The sequence below is a fragment of the Entelurus aequoreus genome, linkage group LG05 (genome assembly GCF_033978785.1).
Source record: "Entelurus aequoreus isolate RoL-2023_Sb linkage group LG05, RoL_Eaeq_v1.1, whole genome shotgun sequence".
Classification (NCBI taxonomy): Eukaryota; Metazoa; Chordata; class Actinopteri; order Syngnathiformes; family Syngnathidae; genus Entelurus; species Entelurus aequoreus.
The window spans coordinates 55,964,799-55,977,999 of NC_084735.1; the positions used below are offsets into that span (position 1 = coordinate 55,964,799).

General features: G+C 41.0%; 1 protein-coding gene across 1 annotated transcript in view; it reads right to left on the reverse strand.

The window, feature by feature from the left end:
* Positions 1 to 13,201, reverse strand: part of umodl1 (uromodulin-like 1) — a 47,938-nt gene that overhangs the window by 6,458 nt on the left and 28,279 nt on the right. The window contains exons 8-12 of the mRNA XM_062048424.1: positions 7,813 to 7,925; positions 7,528 to 7,747; positions 4,330 to 4,467; positions 2,522 to 3,891; positions 2,276 to 2,436 (exon numbers count right to left, since the gene is read on the reverse strand). Of these exons, the coding sequence (XP_061904408.1) occupies positions 2,276 to 2,436; positions 2,522 to 3,891; positions 4,330 to 4,467; positions 7,528 to 7,747; positions 7,813 to 7,925 (2,002 nt within the window). The remainder of the gene's footprint in view (positions 1 to 2,275; positions 2,437 to 2,521; positions 3,892 to 4,329; positions 4,468 to 7,527; positions 7,748 to 7,812; positions 7,926 to 13,201) is intronic.

The following is a 13,201-nucleotide window of genomic DNA, read 5'->3' on the forward strand; positions in this document are numbered from 1 at the left end:
AAATGTTTTTGGATTACAGGAGGAGGAGGCCACAGTACTTGGACTGAACTCATGCAAGCATCTAAACTCCACAGAGACAAGGTCAACAGGCAATATTATGGAAGGTCAAATTGGACAAAATTAAAATAAACAAATATATTTTGAAATAATTACCTAAATGTGTTATTAATTAATTTGATGTAAAAATGTATTTAATTATTTAATTATTACAATATTTAATTATTAGTATTTCAATATTTATTTTTAATCATTTAATTATTTAATTATTTATGAATAATTTAATGATTGTATTAAATATTTAATGATTCAATAATTGGATTAATTATTTCTTGATTTAATACATTAATTTACGATCTAATTACATCTTTAATTGTTTAATTAATTACGTGTAATTTACTTATTTATTTCATGATTTAATTATTTATTTCACGATTTAATGATTTATTTATTTCATGATTCAATTCATTATTTAATGATATAATGATGTATTTACCGTACTTGTTTCAAGAATCTGTGTTTCAGCACTTTGTGAATTTATTTTATCCGTCCAACTCAGCCATCAAAGTCAGTGGGTAGGGCCTAACATCTTTTTTTTTTTTTTAAACAATGTGCCACGGGTCTATAAAAAAAGAGCTGCGTTCCACAAATGAACCCCACACTTTAAACACCACTGGTTGATAGATTTCACCAAAAAGGCAAATTGTTGCCAAACAATGGAAGTGGAGTATCTATAAGCTGTGTCATTTTAGCGTGTATGGATGTGATCAAGTTTGGGTTGCAATTATCGTAGGGGTTTTCTGTATACGTAATGACAATTTATGGGCTTGTAGAGGCGGATCTCTCGTACTTCAACCTGTGATTCATCTGGTTAAAAATAGTAATCATTTGGCATTTATAGTTATTTTTATTTGTATATGCATTGTTACAAATTCTACAATGGTATTCTTGCAATATGTTTGAGTCTCATAATTATACTATTTTTACATTGTTTGTTTTTTCTGAGAGGCCTTAATACTTGCACTTTGTAAAATGTGTGGTTGTTGATTGGATCCGATACAAGCATGAATCTTACATACTTTTATTATTTTGTAGTGTGGAATGTTGGAGAATGCTTGATCAAGTAAAATGACACGTTTGTTACTGGACACTTTCTAATACGCTTCTGCCTTGGAGACTTTGTATGTGTAAGTAATATGAATTAATTAATATAATTGTTTGATACTTGTTTATGTTGACAAATGTGCTGTTTTAGATCGCAATATTATCCAATGAAGGACACTTATGACGTATGTCTAGCTTGTGTGCTATTGTGTGCTTAGCTGTTGTGTAGCTGCTACCCATACTTGCCAACCTTGAGACCTTCGAATTCGGGAGATCGGGGGGAGGGAGGGTTGAGGTGTGGGGGGCGGGGTTGGGGGGGCGGGGTTTGGTGGTAGCGGGGGTGTATATTGTAGCCCGAAGAGTTGGGGATGCAAGGGATTCTGGGTATTCGTTCTGTTGTGTTTATGTTGTGTTACGGTGCGGATGTTCTCCCGAAATGTGTTTGTCATTCTTGTTTGGTGTGGGTTCACAGTGTGGCGCATATTTGTAACAGTGTTAAAGTTGTTTATACGGTCACCCTCAGTGTGACCTGTATGGCTGTTGACCAAGTATGTCTTGCAGTCACTTTCATGTGTATGCAGAAGCCGCATACAACATGTGACTGGGCTGGCACGATGTTTGTATGGTGAAAAAGCGGACGCGTCGACAGGTTGTAGAGGTCGCTAAAGGCAGTGCCATCACGGCACGCCCTTAATATTGTTGTCCGGGTGAAAATCGGGAGAAATTCGGGAGAATGGTTGCCCCGGGAGATTTTCGGGAGGGACACTGAAATTCGGGAGTCTCCTGGAAAAATCGGGAGGGTTGGCAAGTATGCTGCTACCCCCCATGTTTACCTTTTGTAAATTACTTGACTAAAATACAAGAAAAGACCAACTTTGTGTGCTTGTAGGAGGACTTTTAGATTTAAACTGGCTGTCCAGCATGGCACAAGTAAAGACGCTGCAGGATTGTTTGTATCGGAGTGCTTGTATCAGATATTTTGGTTGAAAGCTTAAATATTAGGGTTTTTTTGCTAATAATAAGGCATATATCACCATCGGATCAGGACATCTCTACTTTTATCTTTCACAATACGTTTTTCAAATTATCTGAATGTATCTCCAATGCTAATGAGGGTTATTAGTCAGTTGGTATGCAATAATGCTGAGTAATCGTAAGAGTGAGGAAAGCATACCCCATGGAGCCAAAGTCAGTGGACATGAGCATGTTCCTCATGTACGTGCATATAACTGGAACCTCCAGGTGCAATAAAGGTGCTTCTAATGTTCCGTTGGGTGTACTGTTTGTCTCCACGGTGTTGAACAGGGTTACAGAGGCCACGTAGTTGGTATCGTTCTAAAATACAATAATAGTGGTTAGACTCTCTGTTATGTAAAAAATAATGACACAACTACAGGCCAAAACATGTCAGAAAACTCACTTTGGCAAAACTTTTCAGACACATTGTGTCATTCCACTCCACAGTCAGCTGAGCATGACTGACATTGCCGCCAGTGATCCCGCATTCCTGCTGGCCCAGGTACAGAGTGCTCTCCCTGATGTTGTTGTTCACTAGAAACTCTTTAGCAACTGTCACCATGATGCCAGTAACTTTGCAGTCCACTGAAATATCACCTAGGGCTGAATTCATTATATAGGAATGTAATGTTGTTGTTGCTACACCATTGGTAGTTGGTTCAATGGTTGTTGTTGTTGGTGCAGTTGTGGTTGTCATTGGTACACTGGTGGTAGGTGGTTCAATGGTTGTTGTTGTGGGTGCAGTTGTGGTTGTCATTGGTACACTGGTGGTAGGTGGTTCAATGCTTGTTGTTGTTGGTGCAGTTGTGGTTGTCATTGGTACACTGGTGGTAGGTGGTTCAATGGTTGTTGCTGTTGGTGCAGTTGTGGTTGTCATTGGTACACTGGGGGTAGGTGGTTCAATGGTTGTTGCTGTTGGTGCAGTTGTGGTTGTCATTGGTACACTGGTGGTAGGTGGTTCAATGGTTGTTGTTGTTTGTGCAGTAGTGGTTGTCGTTGGTACACTGGTGGTAGTAGGTTCCATGGTTGATGTTGTCGGTACAGTTGTAGATGTTGTTGACATCCCGGTTCTAGTTAGTTTAATGGTTGTGGTTGATGGTGCAGTAGTGGTTGTTGCTGGTACCTGTATGGTAGTTGGTTCAATGGTTGTTGTTGATGCAGTAGTGATTGTTGGCAGTACACTGGTGGTATTTGGTTCAATGGTTGTGGTTGCTGGTGCAGTAGTAGTTAAGGGTACACTGGTAGTTGTTGAAGAAACAAAGGTAGTTGCTAGTGAATGAGAAGTGGTTGTTGGTGCAGTGGAGCTAGTCATTGCAACAGGCAATGGTGGTGGTGGTGCAGAAGTAGTGGTCCTTGGCGCAATAGATGTGGTTGTTAATACAGCCGATGTAAATGCAGTTGCATTGGAGATTGTTGTTGCTACATAAGTTACAGCTGTGATCATTGCTACAAAGTAAGTGGTTGTTGGTTCAATAGAGGTAGTTGTTGGTTCGGTAAGGGTGGTTGTTGATCCAATAGAAGTAGTGGTTGGTACGTTGGTAGTTGCTGGGGCTATGATGGCTGTTGTTGGTATGTTAGTGGTACTAGCTTGTGCATTGTTCATGGCTGGCAATGCAGAAGAGGTTGTTGGTGGGATAATGACAGAAGCGGTGATTGCTGTGCTTGCCTCTACAATTGTGTCAATGGTTGGAGCTGGAGGAGTTGAGGTTGTTGTTTGAGATGACATGCTAACTATTGATACGAATGTGGAAGTTGGTAATGTCTCCAAGGAATCTGCACAAGACACAATGCAGTGGTTTGGAAAAAAAGAAAAATACATTTAAGATAGAATGTGATTACTCCTTGGTAAAATCAAGGTTTGTATGTAAAAAAAATGTTACCATTATGAAAATGTCTTATTAAACAAACCATCGATAAGACACTATCCAAAAACGTGTAACTAAATACTGATAATAATTGAGGAACGGCTTTATCAGAAAACAGATTTAAATTGATTCTAATAGAAAATGTGTTGTTTGTTAACTGTACAATTCATATTGCAGATATTGTTGAAATTTGTACTCAAATTTGAGGTTTTGGATTTAAAAAATGTTGCCAAAAGATTGAATGCTATAATTAAATCAAAAGGGTAAAATTGATCGGTTTAATCGTGTATCATGCTTTGTAGTGGTTTGATAATAATTCTAGCTAAGCAGCACTATGAGAGACTACCTTGACAGGCTCTCCCAGATCTTTGTGGGTTTGTGTCCATAAATCCATCCAGACAGGAGCAGGAGTAGGAGCCCCAGGTGTTTTTACACATAGCCCATTGTGAACAGTCATTTTCCCCAGGAACACATTCATCAAAATCTACAAGACAAAGCAAACAAAAGGAAAAATATGTTTTAATCAGGGTTTACAGTGCTCTTTCACATTTTGGTTTTATGCTCTCACATGCAGACAAATGCTGACAAACGTTTAACTTCATGCATCTATGGCTGTATTTTTGACCATTTGACACAACTGAATAAGAGTACATTTGGACAGTTCTGCTGGATAATTTTATAATAATACGTAATATGAATTAAGTAAGTATTTCATTCACATGCAAAACAAGACTTAGAACTTTACCGGATTTAAGTCTTACACCTAGACCTAATTAAAGTCCTACTACAAGACCTATTTAAAAGCCTACTGAAACCCACTACTACCGACCACGCAGTCTGATAGTTTATATATCAATGATGAAATCTTAACATTGCAACACATGCCAATACGGCCGGGTTAACTTATAACAGGGGTGTCAAAGTCAAATGGACGGAGGGCCAAATAAAAAATTTAGCTACAAGCCGAGGGCCGGACTGTTCGAATGTTCATTGAAAAATTTTTAAATGACGCATATAGTCTAGTGAACCTAATTGAACCTACTGAAAACCTAACAAATATATTCCAATATGATCAGATAAATAAAGCAATATTTTCTTATGGCTCTGTCAGTAATCTTTAATTTTCAACAGACACAAAAGACAAATTTCCTTTATATAAAAATCCCCATAACATGAACATTAAATGAAAGAAACCGGTATTCAAGGCACCATCAGTAGCCTCTATTTTCTATTTTAGCAAAACTGGGCTAAATTTACTTCAAAGAAAAAAACAATAATAGCAATTTTCTATCATCCACTCAACTGAAATATTTTTAAAATATAATTAAATTGAAATACAATAAAATAAAGTGCAAAAATCTATAAATCAAAAACAACACTTTGTTTAAGGAGAAGTAACATGCAGTGAAAACAAATATTAAACTTTAACTTTTAAACTTGAATTGAGTAAAAACTCTAAATATGTGATTGCACAGTAATGTTCACATTAAACCCCCCTCCTCCCTCCGTGGGAGGGAGGCGAGTTGGGTGCCCGAAACCCCCCGCTGGTTTCGGCCCGCCCCTTGGCGCGCGTGGCACGGCGGGCTCCGCGACCCGACGGCTGGCCCTCGTGGCTTGACGGCGGGCGCGTCCCAACGGGCCGCGCGTAGGGGTCGAACGCAGAAGTCTCAGGGCCTCGTGGTGAGGGGGTGGCCTGCGGGTTTCGGCCCGCTTGACCCCCCGCTCCGCTTGGCGCGCGCGGGCACATGACGGGTTCCGCCACCGACGCTCGGGCTGCAGCCCGACGGTGGTGCGGGCCCGGCGGTGACGCGCGGTTTGGGGAAACAAAGCAGAAGTCTCAGGGCCTCGGGGCCGGGTTTCGGCCCGCCCCCTTGGCGCGCGTGGCACGGCGGGCTCCGCGACTGACGGCCGGGCTGCAGCCCTTCGGCCGGCAGGCGCGTCCCGGCGGGCCGCTCGCCCCCTTTCGGAACCTTGGACCGGCATCCGCTTGGTGCGTGTAAAAGATCTGCGGTCTAAAAAAAAAAAAAATAAAAAAAATAAAAAAAAAAAAGATCTGCGGTCTGCGGGCCGGTTCTAATAATAAATCAAGATCATCCCAAGGGCCGTAAAAAACCTTCTCGCGGGCCGGATATGGCCCGCGGGCCTTGACTCTGACATATGTGACTTATAAAGTGCAATTTTAAATTTCCCGCTAAACTTCCGGTTGAAAACGCCTTTGGATGATGACGTATGCACGTGACGTAGCCAGTGAAACAGAAGTATCGGTACCCCATTGAATCCAATACAAAATAGCTCTGTTTTCATCTCATAATTCCACAGTATTCTGGACATCTGTGTTGGTGAATCTTTTGCAATTTGTTTAATGAACAATGGAGACTGCAAAGAAGAAAGTTGTAGGTGGGATCGGTGTATTAGCGGCGGACTACAGCAACACAACCAGGAAGACAGAGATGGATAGCAGACGCGTTAGCCGGCGAACTCACCTTAACTTCCTCCGTCTCGCCGACCGCATCTGTGATCGGGTGAAGTCCTTCGTTGCACCGTCGATCGCTGGAACGCAGGTGAGCACGGGTGTTGATGAGCAGATGAGGGCTGGCTGGCGTAGGTGGATAGCTAATGTTTTTAGCATAGCTCGTTAGCAACAGCATTGTTAACCTTCGCCAGGCTGGAAAGCATTAACCGTGTATTTACATGTCCCTGGTTTAATAGTATTGTTGATCTTCTGTCTATCCTTCCAGTCAGGGATTTATTTATTTTGTTTCTATATGCAGTTAAGCAAGATGCTATCACGTTAGCTCCGTAGCTAAAGAGCTTCGCCGATGTATTGTTGTGGAGATAAAAGTCACTGTGAATGTGATCCACAATAGAAAAAGGAGAGAGTGTGGAATCCAATGAGCCAGTTTGTACCTAAGTTACAGTCAGAGCGAAAAAAGATATGTCTTGCACTGCATTCTAGTCCGTCACTCTAACGTTCCTCATCCACAAATCTTTCATCCTCGCTCAAATTAATGGGGTAATCGTCGCTTTCTCGGTCCGAATCGCTCAAGCTGCATTGAAAACAATAGGAAAATATGAGGAGGCGATCAACTGACTACGTCACGCTACTTCCGGTAGGGGCAAGGTTTTTTTTTATCAGAGACCAAAAGTTGCGAACTTTATCGTTGTTGTTCTATACTAAATCCTTTCAGCAAAAATATGGCAATATCGCGAAATGATCAAGTATGACACATAGAATGGATCTGCTATCCCCGTTTAAATAAAAAAAATTAATTTCAGTAGGCCTTTAAACTCTTATGCGAAGTCCTAGTCAAAGTCTTACGCCAAGACCTAGACAGCTGTGTGTTTGCTCAGGCTCGCTGTTTTCTTGTTCCAGTGATACGTATCAGTTAGCAGTATAGTGCTTATTTTTTCATTGTCCTTCTACCTTCCCAATGTGCCTAATGGTCCCATCATGGCAATCCTTTAATTCTACCTCTTTAGGTTTGCCGTTTATGGCCTACGGGTCAGACTTTGGACCCCCATGTGTAGTATAAAGTAAACATACCAATAATATTTGTGTCGTTTTCATCCACGATATAAATGGAGCTGTTGATCAGGGCGTAAAGCAGATCTGTTGATGTATTTGTGATGTCCTGCTTTGGACTAGGGCTGAAGATCAGAGTAATGTTGACTACCACGCTGCCTGGAGAAAAGTTGCGGATCTCGATTCTCACTTGACCTGAATTCACCATGGCCTTCATCTCAGGGGTCAGCGAGCGGTAAATCTGTGAGTAAAAAAATGCTTACAGAGTTTTGTTTAACATGAAAAGAACATTTCCACAGTCGCTACCTCTTCCATGATGCCTGCAGTAAGGTTTTTGTAGGCCTGGCTGCTGGCGTTTCGCAGGTCTTCAGTGAACTGGATGTTGGTAAGTCGAGTTGTGGCCTCAAGAGTGTGAGCATCTGCAAAAGGGAATAAATACAAATACATGTATATGAAATAATATAGACCCTGTCTAAAGAAATCAAAAGAATGGTGTCTGAATCCGACTTAGAAAGCTTAATCCATGCTTTTGTCTTTAGCAGCCCAGAACACTGTAATGATCTTCACACGGGGCTCTCTAAACAAGCAGCTGCAGTACATCCAGAATGCTCCTTCTCAATTCCTGACTAGAACCAGGAAATAATATTAACCCTTGGATGCACAACCAACGAATACCTGCACTCTTCCACAAGTGGTGTCAAAAATGACCCCAAATAAAATCAATGCGTGTATGCAGTAAACCGGGTTGTAATTCTTCAAAATCTTAAACGAAAAGTTGTAATAGTTTCATAATCCAGGTATTCCTCATAAAACATATTTGTGACATTAGGCCATTTGCGTTTTTATTCATTTTTTTCCTTAATGTCATTAAAAATTTACCCAAAGCAGTTTCTAAATGTATATGAACCTTTAATTCAAAGTAACTCTGACTGTCCCACTTACACATCTGATGTCATCTCTCACATCCAATGCAACTTTGACTGTCAATATTGTCCCACTTACTGTACACATCTGCTGTCTTACCACCGAAGAGGTCATTTTTACACAGCAACATACATGTAAGTAAGTCTTTGTGCATGTCAGCGCATCTTCTATTATATTATCAGACATGTACAGCCCTAGTGTGTGAATGTGAGTGTGAATGTTGTCTGTCTATCTGTGTTGGCCCTGCGATGAGGTGGCGACTTGTCCAGGGTGTACCCCGCCTTCCGCCCGAATGCAGCTGAGATAGGCTCCAGCACCCCCCCGCGACCCCAAAAGGGACAAGCGGTACAAAATGGATGGATGGATGTACAGACATGAACAGCTTTCATGCATCTATTAGGGCACATATGTCAGAGTCAAGGCCCGCGGGCCATATCCGGCCCGCGAGAAGGTTTTTTACGGCCCTTGGGATGATCTTGATTTATTATTAGAACCGGCCCGCAGACCGCAGATCTTTTTTTTTTTATTTTTTTTATTTTTTTTTTTTTTAGACCGCAGATCTTTTACACGCACCAAGCGGATGCCGGTCCAAGGTTCCGAAAGGGGGCGAGCGGCCCGCCGGGACGCGCCTGCCGGCCGAAGGGCTGCAGCCCGGCCGTCAGTCGCGGAGCCCGCCGTGCCACGCGCGCCAAGGGGGCGGGCCGAAACCCGGCCCCGAGGCCCTGAGACTTCTGCTTTGTTTCCCCAAACCGCGCGTCACCGCCGGGCCCGCACCACCGTCGGGCTGCAGCCCGAGCGTCGGTGGCGGAACCCGTCATGTGCCGCGCGCGCCAAGCGGAGCGGGGGGTCAAGCGGGCCGAAACCCGCAGGCCACCCCCTCACCACGAGGCCCTGAGACTTCTGCGTTCGACCCCTACGCGCGGCCCGTCGGGACGCGCCCGCCGTCAAGCCACGAGGGCCAGCCGTCGGGTCGCGGAGCCCGCCGTGCCACGCGCGCCAAGGGGCGGGCCGAAACCAGCGGGGGGTTTCGGGCACCCAACTCGCCTCCCTCCCACGGAGGGAGGAGGGGGGTTTAATGTGAACATTACTGTGCAATCACATATTTAGAGTTTTTACTCAATTCAAGTTTAAAAGTTAAAGTTTAATATTTGTTTTCACTGCATGTTACTTCTCCTTAAACAAAGTGTTGTTTTTGATTTATAGATTTTTGCACTTTATTTTATTGTATTTCAATTTAATTATATTTTAAAAATATTTCAGTTGAGTGGATGATAGAAAATTGCTATTATTGTTTTTTTCTTTGAAGTAAATTTAGCCCAGTTTTGCTAAAATAGAAAATAGAGGCTACTGATGGTGCCTTGAATACCGGTTTCTTTCATTTAATGTTCATGTTATGGGGATTTTTATATAAAGGAAATTTGTCTTTTGTGTCTGTTGAAAATTAAAGATTACTGACAGAGCCATAAGAAAATATTGCTTTATTTATCTGATCATATTGGAATATATTTGTTAGGTTTTCAGTAGGTTCAATTAGGTTCACTAGACTATATGCGTCATTTAAAAATTTTTCAATGAACATTCGAACAGTCCGGCCCTCGGCTTGTAGCTAAATTTTTTATTTGGCCCTCCGTCCATTTGACTTTGACACCCCTGTATTAGGGAGACAGTACTAACCCCAGGTGCAGACCCTGGCCGACTAGTTAGGATATTGTGGTGTGGTGTTATAGTCTGGCTTGGCAGTAACTCTGCCCATTAAAAGCCCTTGTGGCTCAAGCTCACCTGGAGATAAGCAGCATCATAGAACTCATTCTAACTCAAACTGTAGAGTGCATCTTTTGGTACAACACAAAAGAACAATTTGCAAACTTACTCTACTACTCAAGGCATTCGGTGAAGGACAATGGAAACTTGGTTAACCATAGGCTAGCGCCTCTTAAAGTTAATGAATATGGCTATTGATGACATTTTTTGTTGTATTGTGTTTTAAGGTAATAATACCTTATGTGACTTGTATTGGACTTATGTTACTTTTGTTACTAAGTCACACTGTTATGGTATTATTATTACTCAGGTTTTTCCTTAAGGAGAAATGGATTTTGTTAAGATACAGACTCATTTGTGTACATTTTATTACTATTATTTTTGTTCACTATAAAGCACAAACTCTTATTGTGAAGGGAGTATTACTGTAAAGGACGGAACGGGAACTGTTTTTGCCGATATCCATGTGGGGAAGGTAAAATGGCGTTTGCTGATTAAAGCAATGGGCAAAATCTAAAGTTATTGAGTAACAATACAACCATGTTATGGTGCGTTCCATTAACCTTGGAAATTGGACGTCGGAGCTGGGAATGATGTCACAGCCGAGTTAAGGTTGTTCCAGTTATGAGGTCGGAAATTAAAATGGCCATATCCACAAAATCTATCCTTGCGCTTGTCTTGTCTGAATATGAACAACACGTGGCCATATATGCAACCTGCATAAAGTTGCTATCGCTAGAAATGTAGAACGTACAAAACACATTTAAAAATATATATATTTACATCGCAGTAACATTACCATAAATATATGTCCAACAATACATCCTATATGGCTGATTCAGTGTGACAAAAATCCATCACAAATGTGAAATAATTGCTAATGATAATTGCTAATAATATCGCAGAAGCTTCTGTTATTGTTTACACTCGCAGCAGCCATCTTTGAAGCCAACTTGGTAATGGTGGTGAGGATTCTACGACTTTCTGTTGCACTCGGAAATTTCAACCTCCCAGTACAAATGTAATGTACCATTAAATGGGTTGTACTTGTATAGCGCTGTTCTACCTTCAAGGTACTCAAAGCGCTTTGACACTATTTCCACATTCACCCATTCACACACACATTCACACACTGATGGTGGGAGCTGCCATGCAAGGCCCTAACCACGACCGATCAGGAGCAAGGGTGAAGTGTCTTGCTCAAGGACACGACGGACGTGACGAGGTTGGTAGAAGGTGGGGATTGAACCAGGAACCCTCACGTTGCTGGCACGGCCACTCTCCCAACCGCGCTACGCCGTCCCCATTAGTCCAGTGCTTAGGTCACATTTATAATAACATGTAATATTTACGTATTTTGGTAATTTTAAGCATACGACAGCGCATTAATTTCATAAACGCATCACTAGGTTCGATTTCCTTTGACAACATCACTGATTACTGCTCACTGCATGCAGACTTCGTGAGAGCCAACAAACATAAAAAAAAAACATCACTTACTGTACGATGTCTGCTGTCACTGGAATGCAGACTGATAGGATGTTGACATATTCCCTTTTGGATGAAGAATTAATCATAATCCTCGCAAAGGGTTTAAAAAAAAAAGGTGGGTGCAAACCAACATCTTTCGCATGTCTTTCTTGCCTAATTTGGCTGGTTTACCGACTTCTCAGTTTATGCTTCATTTTACTATCAAGATGAGAGACATGATTTATGATCTACAATTAATTTTCACGAGCTCAGAAGCGAGAAAGCATCTCACCAGTTGAGGATGTCAATGCAGCATGCTAAGGAAGTTGCCTCTCTCTGATTAATGCACTGCTAAATGTAGGTCCTTAACATTAGCGCTTATAATAACAATATCACTAATATTTGGTAAATATTCAGGTCACGAAATGGCGCTTTTTGGATGGTTATTTATTGGGTTTTATGGGCAGAATAAACGCAATAGAAGCAATGACGTCATAGCTCCCATTGGCTCAATTGTAAGCAGACTTTTATTTAAGTTTTTTTACGAATTACACTGCATTACAAAAAGACAAATGTTCATGTCTCTCTCATAAGGATTGTGATTTATGGGCAAAATTCGAAAAAAGTACACAGCCCCTTTAACAGTTAGCTGTGCTTTCCAAGTGTTGTCTTGTTTATTACACTTTTTTTTGCAATTCAAAGACATTAGATCGCAGTAGTTTATAGGCAGTGTGTTGCCGTAATCAGGAAGTAGTCTTTGCCATTAAGCTAAATGTGCTGGTCTTGTCTTTTGTTGAGTCCTACAAGGTGTTTATACTGTAAGTATTGTATTTATTATGCACCAACTGTTTGATTGTAACGTGCATCTGAGTTGTAGTTTCGAAACTTGGAGGTGTTGAAATCACCATGATTTCACCAGGTGTTGAAATCACCTTGTAAAATCTATGCTAATCAGTAGCATGTCTATGAGAAAAACTAATGTAAATTAGCATCAAGCAAGCACATTTTGAAAAGTGTAGCCTTACAGTACTTTTGAGTGCCTTGTTTTCGCTTTATTTGCAGGGAAAAGTATAATATTATCTAGAGCAGGGGTCACCAACCTTTTTGAAACCAAGAGCTACTTCTTGGGTACTGATTAATGCGAAGGGCTACCAGTTTGATACACACTTAGATAAATTGCCAGAAATAGCCAATTTGCTCAATGTACCTTTAACTCTATGTTATTAATAATTAATGATATTTACACTTAATTGAATGGTTTAAAAGAGGAGAAAACACGAAAAAAATGACAATTACATTTTGAAACATAGTTTATCTTCAATTTCGACTCTTTAAAATTCAAAATTCAACCGAAAAAAAGAAGAGAAAAACTAGCTAATTCGAATCTTTTTGAAAAAATTAAAAAAATAATTTATGGAACATCATTAGTAATTTTTCCTGATTAAGATTCATTTTAGAATTTTGATGACATGTTTTAAATAGGTTAAAATCCAATCTGCACTTTGTTAGAATATATAACAAATTGGACCAAAGACAAATC